Source organism: Pollachius pollachius (genome assembly GCF_949987615.1).
Source record: "Pollachius pollachius genome assembly, chromosome: 1".
Lineage (NCBI taxonomy): Eukaryota > Metazoa > Chordata > Actinopteri > Gadiformes > Gadidae > Pollachius > Pollachius pollachius.
The window spans coordinates 25,763,321-25,780,294 of NC_136934.1; the positions used below are offsets into that span (position 1 = coordinate 25,763,321).

General features: G+C 42.9%; 1 protein-coding gene across 1 annotated transcript; it reads right to left on the reverse strand.

The window, feature by feature from the left end:
- Positions 1–15,450: 15,450 nt before the first annotated feature.
- LOC307079450 (gamma-crystallin M2-like) lies at positions 15,451–16,816 on the reverse strand (the record flags this gene model as incomplete). Its single annotated transcript, XM_079741803.1, has 3 exons — positions 15,451–15,732; positions 15,987–16,229; positions 16,784–16,816. 3 exons carry the CDS (start codon positions 16,814–16,816, stop codon positions 15,451–15,453), a joined length of 558 nt encoding a protein of 185 aa, XP_079597929.1.
- Positions 16,817–16,974: the final 158 nt, after the last annotated feature.

Sequence of the window (16,974 nt, forward strand, 5' to 3'; positions counted from 1 at the left end):
TTCAATGAGGAAGAAGAGGAGGAAGATGGAGTGGAAGAGAAGGCGATACAGGTTTGAACTAAAGGTTGGAAAGATACAGAGAGAGAGGAAAAACCTGATTGAGCAATCTTTTCTCAAAGTTGAACCAAAAGAGCAACTTTGAGCTGGAGAAGAAAAGACCTGAGCTGGCCAGGAACTCCTGCCCACCAGCCATCAGTTTGTCTCAATCTCTTGTTATCACTAGCATCAACACACTGTGTGTAGAAGGTGTGTGGAGGACCTCCAGGAAACGGAGCAGAGGATCCCGGCCAGAGGCTCATGAAGGGGCGCGGGGCTGGGCTTTGTTGCAGCACTGTGGGGCCTGGCTGGAGCAGAGAGAGGTTCCCATGACCCTCAGCCCCATGGGAGTATTGGTGGCAGATGTGACGTCTGGAGACCTCCCCCCCTCTCCCCCTCCCCCTGGCCCTTCCTTTGGAGGCAGGATGAATAGCTTACTGGATTAGCTGACTGGCTGACTGGCTGGCTGACTGAATGGCTGAATGATGGCTGGATGACTGTTTAGCAAATTGCTTCGCTGACTGACTGGCTATCTGTCTGAATGACTGACTGTCTAATTGACTAATTGGCTGACTGTCTCAGGCAGGCTGAATGATTGACTGATTGTCTGGATGACTGGTTGAAAGACTGACTGACTGACTGGATGGCTGACTGACTGACTAATTGGCTGTCTGTCTCACTGGCTGGCTGACTGTCTCACTGGCAGGCTGGATGACTTGCTGGATTACTATTTGGATGACTGACTGACAGGCTGGCTGACTGACTGTCTGGCTGACCGACTGGATGCCTGGCTGGCTGGCTGTCTGAAATTCTCTCCTGCTCTGTACCCATCATGGATAGGAAAACTTCCACTATCCATCAGCCTGCTTTTTCTCTATCTATAAATACATACACAGAGGTCCCAACGAAGGCTCCTCATTGGCCAATAATAACCCCTACCCTTGTGGTTAATCCAATCAGAGTTCTCCATGTGACCTTGTCTCTGGGAAAACAACTTTCTACGGAAACCACGTCCCATGTCAGAATGCATGTGTATTTTTATAAGTGATCCTGTTTATATGTCTCTAAAAAAAATGGAAAGGGGGATTTTTTGGGCACGGAACTTGAACAGCGTAAAGTTCTATATATAAGAAACCATGGGAAGAAAAATGATCCCAGGAAAATGATAAAAAGGCATAAGATAAGAGAGAGAGAGAGAGAGATAAATAGACAATGGAGCTGGTAGTTCCAGCTCCAGCCCACGTTTGGTTTCCTCCTCAGAGGTAGTCAGCGGCAGAATACTGTGAGTCCTTTATCTGGCTAGAGCACTGTGATACAGTAGGCCCCCCTGAAGAGCAAGACGACCGGTCTCTGTGGGGCTGGATGAAGCAATGTTGGCCTGTTGTAAGCAGTAAAACATTGTCAGCCTACAGCTCTCCTCTGAGGGCCTGGAGGGGCTGTGGCGCCCCTCATTCTCCTAACACCCGGTCAGATGAGCGGGGTAGGCCTACTGGACCCCTTCACACCCGGTCAGCGGGGTAGGCCTAACGGACCCCTTCACATCCGGTCAGAAGAGCAGGGTAAGCCTACCAGACCCCCTCACACCCAGTCAGGCAGGCGGGTTACTCCAAGGCAGTAGGGTGAATTTTGGGCAGGGGGATACTTTGAGGATCTTCGAGGCCTTTTCCCAAGCTCTGGATGATCTGTAAATAAACATGGTGGAAGCCTCTCACTGCTGCGTGGTGAGCAGACTTCTACGGCTTCTCTCTGGGAAGAGGGGCCTGGAAACCAAGAGAAGAGGAGGTGAAGGAGGCATAACAAATCAAGCCACTTCCTGGACCAATGAAAACATCCAGTTGGGATATTGAGGACGATAGCATCTGAAGCACAGCACAACAGGAAATGACCTCAGAACCTCTGTCAGTAATGACAGACGGCTTGAGGTTCCCTATTGTATATATCAGGTTCTGGAACATGGAGAAGTGACTTTGAGGTGGTGCGCTAATAATGGCCTGGCCTTGGCTTTGAAATGTATTAACACTGTCATTTTAATATGGCCTGCGGTTGAGGTAATTTATAGTTTGCTCAAACCGCAGCTAAATCCATTTTAAAGTGAGTTCATGACCTGGTAAATTGGAAAAAAGTGTATTCTACACTTCACAGCATGCAGCTATTCCCGAAGACTAATGTCTCTTCTATTTTACTGTCAGACTGGGCCTGTGCCGTTCACAGACTGTTTAAGATGCGCAGCGCTTTGTGTGTAGTTCCTTCATGAGTCCTTTGAGATCGTCCCGTCACCAAATCACCTGTTACAGACCGACAGAAACACATCCTCTCAAGGAACAACACCCCCCCCCCCCCCCCGACCCCCGCCTCCCCCGGCCTGCACGAACAATACTGAAAATCTATACCCCTCTGAAACAGTATGTAAGGAATACTTTGAATGGGAAAAGCAGCAGCGTAGCGATCTAAGTCGTGCCCCCCTTGGGGCGTCTTCCAGCTCCTACGGAACACCATTGTCAGTGGGTAACGTCACCACACCCTCGCCAACACAGAGCCGCCTATCAGTGTGCTTGCTTGAGGATAAGGCGGGGGATGGAGAAAGACTAGACCCACCGCTCTGGGCCCTGCTCCTCGTCTGTCTGCCTCAGGGCTGGGCATCCCTGTTGCCAGCAGTAGAACTCAGGCCAGCAGAGACAGAATGAGATGAGATAGCGGCGGTCTCTCAGAACTACTATGCTGTTCGACACTCAAGTGTCATATTGGAACTTCCTTCTGGGAATTCTGAGACCACTGGTTCGATCTAAAGGTGTTGCTGTTTTAAAAAATCCCTACGATTAAGTTTACATCAGAAATATTGAGGCTTCTGTCCGACTGTTGGGTTGTGGTCAGCTGAAATTAGGTAAAGTAAGTAAGTAAGTAGTCCGAATTTCCAAAAAGGCGTTCAGTTTCAGTTGTGGCTTCAGATTTCTGCTTCTTCTCTCATTGAGGCCAATATATGAACACATTATATGGATATTCCCTTTTTAAAGAACTCTATAAGAAACAGATGTACGTTTCTGCTATGAAATTGATTTTGGGATAGGTTAGAGTAGACTCTAACCATTAGAGTAATAGTTCTACTGCCCCCTTCTGGACAATAAAACCATCGTTACCTTACAGAAGTAAATAACCTGGACAAGGTGCAACTTGCCCAGGTTACAGCTTATTACAAACACTGTATCAGTGTTTGTAATAATACAATACTAATACTAATCCTAATACTAAAACTAATACTGCTACTAATAATAATAATAATAGTAACAGTGCTGCTAACTTTATTACAAACTTGGACAACATAATAAAACAAATATTTGTTAGGGTCTTTGCAAAGTCATAAAATGAATAGTTCTCTCTGAGGAACAAAATAAGGTATCATTTCTTTATCGGCAATTCAATCCTCACCCTCACCCTGACCTAGTTGGAAAAAATATGTTAAATCCAAAGAGAATTTGGAAGCTTCCATGTGTTTCCTTCAGTGGCCACACAAGGTTAGCCGATTCTCATGCTTTCACACAACGGGTCGGTGTGACACTTTCCATTCTGGTGTGGTTGGCGAGGCTGGCCGGCCTGCAGGCCTGCAGATAGGAGAGAGGTGCATCCTGAGCGGTGGCATCCCCAGCCAGACGGCAGCTGTGTCAACACACGCAGACGGTCTGAGGGCCGCGTTAGGGACTCCAGATACTGATAAGAAGGCTGAGTTCAGGGGAACAGATAAGGACTATCACGGTAGCCTGTGTTTAATGAAGGCGATAAAGTAAAGTGTCTTTGAATTTGAATGATCATCATTGTTCTTGATTATGGCTCTAGGAACCAGTGCGCAGAAAGGGTATAAAATATACTTCAATATGTTTTATTTCAGTCTGGAAAAATCAGCGCAGGATAGATATCATTCTATTCAATATTTTGTCAAAACACTATCAACCAGTCATCTTTGAACCACACTATGTACTAAATTAAACCACAAAATCCTTCATGGTCATCATCAACTCAACATGCTCAACTGATGAAGGCACCAGGGGTCTTTTCCTGCATTAAAGTGATCTGCATGGCCCCAGTATAAAGGTCTAAGGTCTTCTCATGCCATGAGTGGCCCCCATCCCTCAGTGTGACTGAGGACAGCCTGAGCACATTTAGTGTCCATTCATTGGACAAAAGGGTCCAGCTCCAGTCAGTTAGTAACGGAAAGGTTCAAAGAGTTTCCAGGCAGAAGATGAAGTTTGACAGACAAACCTTCCAATGGAGAGAGCAGACACAATGTTTCGTTAGGAAAATAACCAGAGGGTTTCTAAATACAGACACACACTTTTGTTACTGACACTTCAAGTTATCGCCCTTAAAGCCAGGGTGAGAAGGCTAAATTCAGTGACTTATTTTTAAACATGCATGTCTTTCTATAGTGGATCGTAAACATTTTCTTTGACTACACTAAATAGTGTGTCGGGCCATAAAATAAACGTGAGAGATGATGTATATATCAGGATTCAGTAGAGAATCATTGCTGAAATCACAGCCAGAAAATCTTTTACGTTCACAATCTCGCTTACCAATGTAAGCGAGATTACGTTGGTAAGCGAGAGAGGTCAATGACCTCAAAAAGCATCTGAGAAGATCACTTTCATCAGGGTCATTAATAATTTAGATCCCTTGGAGATAAAGCTAAACAAATACACTTGGGTTTTAAAAACTTGAAAACTGACCGACCCAATCGTTCACAACCAAAACTAAGCTAAAATGATAACAATGTAGCACTCCTATGAGAACAACAATAATAACAATAAAATAATGGAAAATGTTTTAACTGACTGATTCTGACATAAATTAATCAAGAAAACAAATTGATCATAAACACACATTCCAAAATTCGGGCAGCAGACCGTCTTGCTTTCAAAACATTGTATGTTTAACAATTATTCGCCGAAGGCAAAATGAATAGTAGGGAATAGCCCACTATTCACGGAGCCTGAGATGAATAATTGTTTTAGTATAATACACATAAACACACTAACAATTTTTGCCAGGATTTATTTCTTTGTATGTTTTTTTTTTTGTTTTTTTTTGAGCGTGACGAGAAGACCGTCACGCGTGATGAAAACAATATCCCGAGTTTGAGATCTCAATCATGGGATATTGCCCAATATCCCGAGATAGCGAACAAATCAAATTGCACCATCTTAGGAGGTTCACGTGTAGCATATACTAAATATATATTATTATTCTTGCAAACTCTTTAAGAAAGTGCTATCGAATACGGACCTAGGATGCTGCCTGGCTTATCACCCTATTATTTCATAGGTCAAAGTGTGGGTCTTAGGACAAATATTTCACACACTAACATCGCTGACCGATTGACACGGGCTGGGCTGACGGCGGTGGGGCCTGTTGGGACGTTATAGACAAACACACACACACACATCCTCTTACCGATCAACACTTACTATGCTAGGTATCTTTGTGGACTTTTGTACACTGTTGCCAAAGGCTTCTTTCCCATGCTTCTCTAAAACTGCGTGCCTGAGAAGAAAAGAGGAAAAAAGACTAACAAACACGGGAGGGAAACATATGTGGAATGGCCCATTGTCAGGTCATCCTTCTAGCTGCAGGGTGGAGCATTGGGGGAGACGGGCCAGGGAAGACGCAGACAGCAGTGATAAGGGAGTGGTTGTGTGTTTTGGCAGCATAGCATGTTATTAATGGAGTGTGCGGAGACTTATTAGGAATGAAAGATCAGCCGATCTATGTGAAAGCCAGCTGTGTGTCTGTAAAGTAAAGTAAAAAGTAAAACAGGTTGAAAGAGGTGACTTACGATGAGGTAATATAATTTAGAGGTTTACCTAACAGTGGATAAACCACCAAAAAACCACGCGCTCACGTTAGCAGTATCAAAATAAACACTAATTTCCAATAGTAGAAATTCATTCATTATTTTACATGAGCATCTCTTCTCCGTGTTTGTGGGTGGGAACTCTTGTGTCTGCGGTGAGCCCTGTCTATATATGTCTATGTGTAAGTGTAGTAGGTGTATCTTGTGCTGGTTGGCACACGTTCTCATCAAAAGCTGTTGAAACAACCAAGCCCTACACCTGCATGAGACAATGCCTACTGCAAAACAAACGGTGGTGTGCGCGTGTGTGAGTGCGTGCTTGAGTGTGTGTGTGTGTGTGTGTGTGTGTGTGTATGTGTGTGTGTGTGTGTGTGCAAACAATGTGGAGAGCAGAATATGAATGAAGTCCACTTACATATGTAAGAGCTGTTGTTGAGGAGCCCCGAGGTCATTTATCTAAGGAGAACCCTTCGTCTTTCCTTGTTAATTAGATGCCACCCTCTCTCTGTGTTTATATTATAGAACCAGCAACTCTGGCTGCCCCAAGGAGCTCATGGCTAGCAGCAGAGTCAATAGGTGTGAAACGAGGCTGGAGATGGGTGTGCATTAATCCCAGCACCTTGGAGCTAAATATAACCTCCGGGATCCCGGTCTACCTTAAGGGCTATCTGCCTCAGGCTGGTCTCAACAAACTCATGGTGTTGGCAACTCTTCGCTTTTCTTTAAATGGTACACAGACAATACAAATAATAAGAAAACAAAAACAAATCATTCAAGAGAATGGCAAAGAATTTGAATGTGGGGATACAGATGTCATTGCATTCTTTCCAATTATTATTTATTATACATGTATTGATAAACATGTAGCTAATGACTCAAATCCTAGGTAGTATTGCTATATATATGAATACAGTTATTGATGCTTAATTGACTGACTAACCAATGTGCACTCTATCAAAAGAACAACACATTTTTTCACAACAACAGAAGGACATTAAGAACATTAAGAAATGATAGCTCAGTTTCTTGCCAGAAAAAAAACACAATAAGTTTGCGTTACGAGAATAACATTTAATGATAAGGTAAAGGTTATGAGTCGTCTTTATAGCAAGAAATGACCATCTTTATTAATATTGTTTCTAGATCCCATTCTCTCTCCATTTCTGTCAGTGTTGTGCTGGGTGCAGTAGTAGCAGTAGGAGCCCGGCTGCTTTAGCAGCTCCGACCTCTCCTCTTGGTCTGAACAACCATCACACTACACAGACCCAACGCTTTGATCTGCACACAAACCCAGAGTAGAGGTAACCATGACTACAGTGACCCTGACTAATTATGCATATAGTACACCGGCACCTTTAATGAGTTTTATTTGTTGTATTTACCCCGCATCCCCTTTCCTCCGTCTCCTGCTAACCTTTGTGCATGAGCAGCGGCCAGGGATGTCGATGTGGGCTAACAGTATGTATTCTGCACTTCTACACAGGGGGAATTATCCAGCACTCGCATGGATTATCTCATACACGTCCACTCTGTAACACAGGGATTCTACACCCAATCTTATGACATAATGAACCTCCCTCATTACTGTATACTTTGAGGGTAGGCCTCTACCTGGGCACTCCTGTGCTTTATTTAACTTCATATGTTTTATGTATGTTCATGCATGTTTCCCTTGGCAGCATGTGGTTTCACTGAACATTGAAGGTTTACAGTGCAGAAGATGACGACGAAGAGAATATCAGTGTATCATCAGCTGGTGATGAAAGTCTTTTGATAATGAAGGCTCTTAAACAGCTTGCTTGCACAATATAATAAATATAAAATAGAATAGACCAGAACAGGGAACTCATTTGAGGGCAATCACAACCGCTCCCTGAAACTCATTTCCCGCCAATATGTTGAAAGATTTCACTTTCATATCTGCCTTCTTTTACTCTGATACCAAACCAGAATACCAAAACTCAATAGGCCTCCAGGGCACAGTATTAAACATTAATCTTGTCTGTCCCACTTCAGAACAATTCCACTCTTTTTAGAAGTTTTGAATCATTAACATTGCCCTGAAAACACGCCCTTTAAAAAAATCTCTCTCTGCACTTTTTCACTGGTTCCTATCTCTCTTCTCATGACACCAGGACTCAGTCCATCCCATTCTCATTAGGCATATGTCTCGCTTTCTTAACCCCTCTCCATCTCAGACCTCCAGATAGCATAGAAGTGCACACAAAAGCAGCATCTCCTGGGCCGTGGGCTGCTCCTGTCTGAAAGTCAAATGAAAGGGGATCAAATATTAACAAACCCAGGGGGGAGAAGAGACAAAAGGCGAGCACTGGCCTGGAGAAGGACGTGGGCCGCTCCAGAACAATGGACCTGGAATGTTCTGTCAGCACAGCCACTGCTGCCGGCTGAGGAGCGGGTTCCAGTGATTGCAGATGATTCTGTAATGAGGGATTAAGTGGTGGATTATGGGCCTTATTAAGATGTCTCTGATCCTCATTAGGCGGAATCTGGTATCGCTGCATCGATTCCCCAACTCGCTCACTCACTCTGTAGAGAAACGGGAGATTGTGAGAGATGAATGAAGGGAATGAGAGAAAGAAAAAGGCATGGAGAAAGAGTGGCACAAAGAAGAAAAAAAAGAAATGGGGCACCGTGGTGTCTCCCTGGGTAGAGCCCGTACCTTGACGTCTTTACGGCGGGCATTTGCTGCATGTCCTCCCCTCTTTCTTTCGCATAGCTTTCTGTCTAACTCGCACTGTACCTGGCATGAATAAAGCATACAAATGCTAAATTATAAATAAATAAAAGGAATAGATATTTTGTGGGTGGGTGGGTGCTTGCGTGTATGTGGGCGTGTGTGTGCCTTTGTATATGTGTGTGTTTACTCCTTGTTAATCCATACCTAATGAGAACAGGGCCCAAGGAAATCGGCGATCCCATCGAAGGAGAAACAAACCAGCAGGCCAGAAGCACACTGTCCAAGTGTAAAATGTACAAGTGCTCTGGAGGACTGTGGCCAAATGACTACACCTTTTACATAATCAAAAATAATCAAAACTATTGCTGTATTTATGTGGAGATCTCCAAGTTTACTGTCCAAGACAACAAGACACAACAGTGGAGGGTCTGACGGAGTCTACAAATCCTTCCAGTCCCACAACTATAACACAGAGCTATAACACAGAGCTTCAGCACAGAGCTAGGGCACAGAGCTATAGCACAGAGCTATAACAGATGTATGTATGATTCATTTCACAGTCTTAGATGGTGGTGGGTATCTTTCGTGTCAAGAATATCTACATTTAATCAATAGATTAATTTAATAAAGTAGCAGATTATACTTGTTTGATAAACCTTTGCCTTATTTAAAAAAAACTTTACCCGGTTTGCCCTCTTCACCTGTTTTCTTTGTCTTGTTTAATAAACAACATTTCCGAGTTTGAAATTTATTCATGACTACGTGTCAAACAAATCGGATTCCATGTTGCTGCACATTCAGCCATAATAAAGGGCAGGTGTTAGTTTTTTACAGTTTGAAAAGATGTGTGTGTTTGGGCTTGCGTACCTTCGTGCGTGCGTACTTAAGTGTGATTATGTACGGATTGCTCTGCAGCTGCATGCCCACATGTCAGGCCTTCAATAGCCAGCTGTGATTAGCCAGATATCCTGTCAGTAGTTAATCACATATCCCTGTTTGGGGCGCGACTGTGCCTACATCCGGTATGGGGGGAGTGGGGCCGGAAGTAGTATTATGGCCAACTGTGTCAGAGGTGTGTTTGGTGTGTGTGCTTGTGTGTGTGCGTGTGCGTGTGCGTGTGCGTGTGCGTGTGCGTGTGCGTGTGTGTGTGTGTGTGTGTGTGTGTGTGTGTGTGTGTGTGTGTGTGTGTGTGTGTGCGTGCGTGCGTGTGTGTGTGTGTGTGTGTGTGGTTTAACAGGTTGGGGTAATCTGTGTCTAAAGTCTGGTGAGGGCCAGACTGTGGGAGCCAGGATGAGAGCTAGGAATAGAGAGCAATAAAAAGTATCTGGCTTTTGTGTTCGGTTTGCTGACGGGCCTAGATGATGTGTTAATGGTTAGATGCTGTGAAAGTTTAAAGTGTTAAAAGGGATGTTTCACTAATATATTATTCTATGAATCCTTTTAATACAGCTATTTCATAACGAGAGCATTATTTTGATATGAAAAACACCATAATTATCCATATAGTGACACATATACGGGTTATATCCTTATGTGGTAAATGTGGTTTCACCAACGGTCCAGAGGGAAACGTGTTTATAAAAAGCCACATATTTAAAAAAGACCGATCTCACAGATGACTAACTATTATGAAACTTTGTTACTATTCTATTAACTAAGACATCTATTATCAGTCGCTACTATTTTTAGTGGTATTAACTTGCTCATTTACAAAAGTAAATGTAAATGACACCTTGGAAGGGGGGGGGGGGGGGGGGGGGGGGGGGGGGGGGGGGGGGGGGGGGAGGTAAGGGAAGCCCTGTGTCTATTGGCTAGGGCCCGATGACTCAAGGGGTTGGGGGTGGGGGTAATGATTAGCATACCAGCAAGTCTTTTGTGGAAGCAGTGAACCATCCGACGACAACATACTGACTTGCTGTAAGTATTTCTTAGACCGTTGCTATATTTCAGATATATCATGACTATGACAATGTATGACTGTTTTTATATCTGACTGATGAATAGTATGTTATTAGTGAATCCAAGAGATGCTGAGGGGAGTGTGAACCACCAACCGGACCCACGACCATGTATGTTATTGTTTCATAACGTTTACTCTATCACTGTATTATTATCATGTTTAACATTGCTATCCCACTATTATCATTAGTAGTAGTTTATGTGTGTAGAAAAAAACGGTTAAAACGAATTTCTGTTATGTAGTAGGTCTGTCTGATACGGGGTCTCCAAGGAATAAGCAATGAACAGCTGTTGGTGATGTGAACAACGTGGACCAGGGACCAGCAGTTGTAAGCTATTAAAACATGTATAAAGAATATAATGTATATCTCTTTGTGTCTCATCACTATCACTACATAGAAAACCGGATGGGTTTTCTTTGGCAACAACTATGGCCGTGAATAATGCTACAAGAGCAATGCGCCCCCCGCTGTACCATACATTTCCATTCTTCTGTAATGTATGTCTACAGTTTATGTTGTTAGGTGCAATGATCATGACAAGTGGCATATTTAGGGGAGTACGGAATAGAGTACAAGATTAATAGTCCTTGAATATTTCAAAGATGCGATATGGGATCTATTGTGTGTGTGTGTGTGTGTGTGTGAAATTTAATTACATGTACTCAAATAAGAATAACACAATCACAAAATAGTATAGTATATAGTGTAAGTTTGCAGTTGTTTGTGTATTTATTATGGAATCAACTACAACTACGTTCTGCAGCTAAATCTGGCTGTCTCTCATCCCAGAGGGCCACAGCCTCTTGGGATAATGGATGTCAAAAAGGAAATGGATGATGAACACTGTGGGGAACCGGAGCAAAAGGTACCGCATGACATGGGATGAAGACTATTCTTAACAAGAACATAATAATCATTAGCCTGCAGCCATTTATTTTTTAACTGTAAGCTAGCTATTTTCTTACAATGACATTGTTTTGCACAAAATATCTAATTTCACAGATCTATTGTCTTGTGAATACTCTGCATTCCTGATGTTTAGTTATTTTGATGATGTTATTTCATTTAGACGTCATAATCTGTTTCTTCCATCACATTATGTTATAGCTCTTTTGTTAAATGTTAAAATAACAAGATCTTTGCCTTGGTTTTTGGAAGCCTTGTCTTTAAACCTATCACTGATCTGAAGTGATTAGTACATAGTCCCTGCCTTCTTGCATACAACATTATGCGGATCTTCCTTCCCATACCTGTAAGAAAATTGATGTCCATGCAGCTCTTTAGCCTACGGAAGAAACATAATGTGATGGAAGAAAAGGAATGCAGAGAGTATTCACAAGACAATAGATCTGTGAAATTAGATATTTTGTGCAAAACATTGTCATTGTAAGAAAATAATTAGCTTACAGTTAAACAATAAATGGCTGCAGGCTAATGATTATTATGTTCTTGTTAAGAATAGTCTTCATCCCATGTCATGCGGTACCTTTTGCTCCGGTTCCCCACAGTGTTCATCATCCATTTCCTTTTTGACATCCATTATCCCAGGAGGCTGTGGCCCTCTGGGATGAGAGACAGCCAGATTTAGCGGCAGAACGTAGTTGTAGTTGATTCCATAATAAATACACAAACTGCAAACTTACACTATATGCTATACACTATATTATTTTGTGATTGTGTTATTCCTATTTGAGTACATGTAATTAAATTTCACACACACACACACACACACACACACACGCATACACACACACAAACACACACACACACACACACACACAATAGATCCCATATCGCATCTTTGAAATATTCAAGGACTATTAATCTTGTACTCTTTTCCGTACTCCCGTAAATATGCCACTTGTTATGATCATTGCACCAAACAACATAAACTGTAGACATACATTACAGAAGAATGGAAATGTATGGTACAGCGGGCGGCGCATTGCTCTTGTAGCAATATTCACAGCCATAGTTGTTGCCAAAGAAAACTCATCCGGTTATCTATGTAGTGATAGTGATGAGACACAAAGAGATATACATTATATTCTTTATACATGTTTTAATAGCTTACAACTGCTGGTCCCTGGTCCACGTTGTTCACATCACCAACAGCTGTTCATTGCTTATTTCTTGGAGACCCCGTATCAGACAGACCTACCACATAACAGAAATTCGTTTTAACCGTTTTTTTCTACACACATAAACTACTACTAATGATAATAGTGGGATAGCAATGTTAAACATGATAATAATAGAGTGATAGAGTAAACACTATGAAATAATAACATACATGGTCGTGGGTCCGGTTGGTGGTTCACACTCCCCTCAGCATCTCTTGGATTCATTAATAACATACTATTGATCAGTCAGATATAAAAACAGTCATACATTGTCATAGTCGTGATATATCTGAAATATAGCAACGGTCTAAGAAATACTTACAGCAAGTCAGCATGTTGTCGTCGGATGGGTCACTGCTTCCACAAAAGACTTGCTGGTATGCTAATCATTACCCCCACCCCCAACCCCTTGAATCATCGGGCCCTAGCCAATAGACACAGGGCTTCCCTTACCTCCGTCAGGGTTGGGTGTTCACCCCCCCCCCCCCCCTTCCAAGGTGTCATTTACATTTACTTTTGTAAATGAGCAAGTTAATACCACTAAAAACAGTAGGGACTGATAAAAGCTGACTTAATTAATAGAATGGTAACATAGTTTCATAATAGTTAGTCATCTGAGAGATCTGTCTTTTGAAAATGTGTGGCTTTTTATAAACACATTTCCCTCTGGACCGTTGGTGAAACCACATTTACCACATAAGGATATAACCCGTATATGTGTCACTATACGGATAATTATGGTGTTTTTCATATCAAAATAATGCTCTCGTTATGAAATAGCTGTATTACAGTTTTTCTCAGTCGCTTTGGTACAGTTCTCAGATCAGAATTTAAATTCTCAAAACTACGTGTTCAATCTTCACATCATTGTGTCACTTGTGCACATCAAAAAAGCAGTTTCTCATTTCTTTGAACAAGTTGCAAATGCTTTAGTACATTCATGCAAATAATTATGTGCAATTCTCTGCTCTTTCCTACATTATCAATTGCTTGCATCATGTTGATCAAACCGATTGTAATGGGTCTCTATTGAATAGTCTCACCCCCACAACATTTAAGCATTAGTTCATTGCATAAGTCTTTACATGCAAAATGGTTGAACAAGTTGTCATAATATGTCAAGCATATTTATATACATTTCCATTAGACTGTTTTTCTAAATCTTACCTGAATTGGTAAATTGCTACCAGGTGAATCTTGACTTTCTCTAAAGAAGGGAAATGTGTGAAGTGTTCAATCAACCAACGATCAACCAGTTTACTGAAATAGCTCAAAGGTGCATCTCCTGAACCATGAACTGGCAAGTATATATATAGCTGGAGCACAACACAATGTTGCATTGTCTGACAATGGAAGGACAAGGAATTGGACGGGGTCAACAGCCAGAGAGAAGAAGAAGAGGAAGAGGAGTGAGGCTGCCTGAAAATTTGTGGCCCAACAGACAGGAACGTCAGGAGGTGTAGGAACTGCACTGTAATTCCTACAGCAATGCATGTACAGTTTACCCTAAGGAGATTTTCCTATGTTCACATTTCTAGCAATGACATGGTCTGTCAACAAATTACAGTACAAACAGTCAAAGCGTAAACGTGAATCTTGTCCAGTCTCTTGCAATCAAACTCCCACATACAATAAGGTGTAACTTACAATTTACAATAATTGTCTTCAAAACTTTAGCCATAGTTTACATCAGAACATCCCTCCAGAGTACACTGTTATAGTGACAACATGACTAAGCAATTTGACTGTCTTATCCGTACACAATGACACAAGGACTTGTCATTGTGATGGCACTGACATGTTCATTGACACAGATATTTACTTTTGAGAAACAAACTAAGGATTGTGAGCAAGAGACTGGCTTTTGCATGAAATCCATGATGTTTTGCTATTTGTACCAATTGTTTAGAGAAATGCACTTACTGTTTTGCAAATTTAAATTCTGATCTGAGAAATGTACCAAAGTGACTGAGAAAAACTGTAAGAGGATACATAGAATAATATATTAGTGAAACGTCCCTTTTAACACTTTAAACTTTCACAGCATCTAACCATTAACATCATCTCATCATCATCTCACCTCATCTAGGCCCACCCCACACCCCCGTCAGCAAACCGAACACAAAAGGCAGATACTTTTTATTGCTCTCTATTCCTAGCTCTCATCCTGGCTCCCACAGTCTGGCCCCCACCAGACTTTAGACACAGATTAACCCAACCTGTTAACCCACTCACACACACACACACACACACACACACACACCCCCACACACACACACAAACAAACACACCCACAAGCACACACACCAAACACACCTCTGACACAGTGGGCCATGATACTACTTCCGGCCCCCACTTCCCCCAAACCGGATGTAGGCACAGTCGCGGGGACCCCAAACAGGGATATGTGATTAATTACTCCTGTCCACAAAAAAAATACTACAACCCTAATTGGTCCCTGTTAACATGATCTAGTGAAAGCTTGGGTTATGATATAAACTTGGACATGTACGGCCCTCCTCTAAAGGGGACCATGAATACATGTTATCAACCAAATACCTGATTCATTGATAGAGCAACGTATCACAACCCTAATCTCAAATGCTATTCAGTGCACGCAGCTGCAGGTGCTAGATGTGAGCCTTGCACAATGGTTTCTATAACTGTGTCCGACGAAAGGTATACCGAGGTAGAGGTAATAACAGGAGTGTTGTATGATGACAGAGAAAGAAACCACTTGTACACACTTGAGTCTTAGTTACAGAGAGCTTTATTCAGGGCTCGCAGTGTCTAGTAGTAGGAGTCGTTGATGTGCCTCATGCTCATGAACCTCATGCCCTGGTTCATTCCCTGGTTCATGAAGTTCCTGTACTCTCCAGGCCTCATGTACATCATCCTGCCCCTGTACTGGGGCTGCTCGTACATCAGCCAGTGGCCGTCCATCACGTTGCAGGACATGCAGTTGGACATGCGGTAGCGGTCCATGACGTTATCGCAGTCATCCATCAGCTCGTAGGACTGGCCACCGAAGTTCTCCTTCTCGTAAATCTTCATCCTGTACTGACCACGGTGCTGTAGGTGAGGAGGATGGGGTGGGGGGGGGGGGGTGAAGCAAACCGTTGATTCAGAACATGAAAGCTTCGATAAAAGTGTGTGCTACATGACTAAATGACCCTATAGACGCTATGACTACCAAACCATGTACTCCATTAGTAAACCCACTGTGAGGGCTTACCACGGGGATCAGGTCAGTCTGGCATTACCCCCTTACCCTTACCACATTGGAGATCATGCACTAAGTTTAGCGGTGTGCTGCTAACCCTTACCATGGGGATCATGCGGCAGGACCTGATGGAGTCGGTCATGCCCATCATGCTCATGTAGTCGGCGTACTCGCCCCTCCTCATGAAGTACTGGTTGCCCATGAAGTTGGTGCGGTCGTAGACCATGAAGCAGCCACGCTCCACCCTGCAGGAGTGGCACTTGCTCAGGTAGGAGGACATGTCGGGGCAGTCGCTGCTGGACTCGTAGGAGCGGCCCTGGAAGTTCCTCTCCTCGTAGAAGGTGATCTGGGGACAGAGCATGGGGTTAGTGGAGCATACCATGAGACTGGAACATGGAACCACAAACACGGCCCTTGTTTTTGATATCATTATATCAGCTCGTGTAACCCCTACTGCCCTACTAAGCATCCCTGGATAGAAGGAGGGATCCCTCTGTTGTGTTCCTTCTCAAGGTTCTCCCCCTCAAGGTTCTTCCCTGTTTTTTTTCCTTCAGAGAGCTAAGGGTTAGGGGGTGGACCTATAATGTGGTCCCATGAAACCCTTTGAGACTGTAGGGCTATGCAAATAACGGCTATACAAATAAAATAGACAGAGATTTTGTTTATAAAATGAGACACCACTTACATTACTTAAATACTCCATGACTGTGCTTTAATCCCTTACTACTGTTGCGATGTGTGAAAATAGGCCTTTTTTAAAACATGCATTGGCTTAGTGCCCTAACATAAATTAAACACGTGATACTAATCACCTTCTGTATACATGATGCATTGAAGAGCAGAGGAGAGATGAACCTCAGAGCTCTGCTACTCTGCAGAGGAGGAGCAGAGAGGACCTACCTTGTTCATCATGTTCATTCCGGTGGAGGTCATGTTTACTGGCTGAATTCTGCTGCTGCTTCTGCTGTGACTCTGCTGCTGTCCTCTACCTGTTTAACCCTTTCCTTTTATACCTGAGCGAGGTGAAACTGGTCCTATTGTCCCTATTGTCCAAACCCCTGAGCCAGCAACATGCCGTATAGAAATCTATA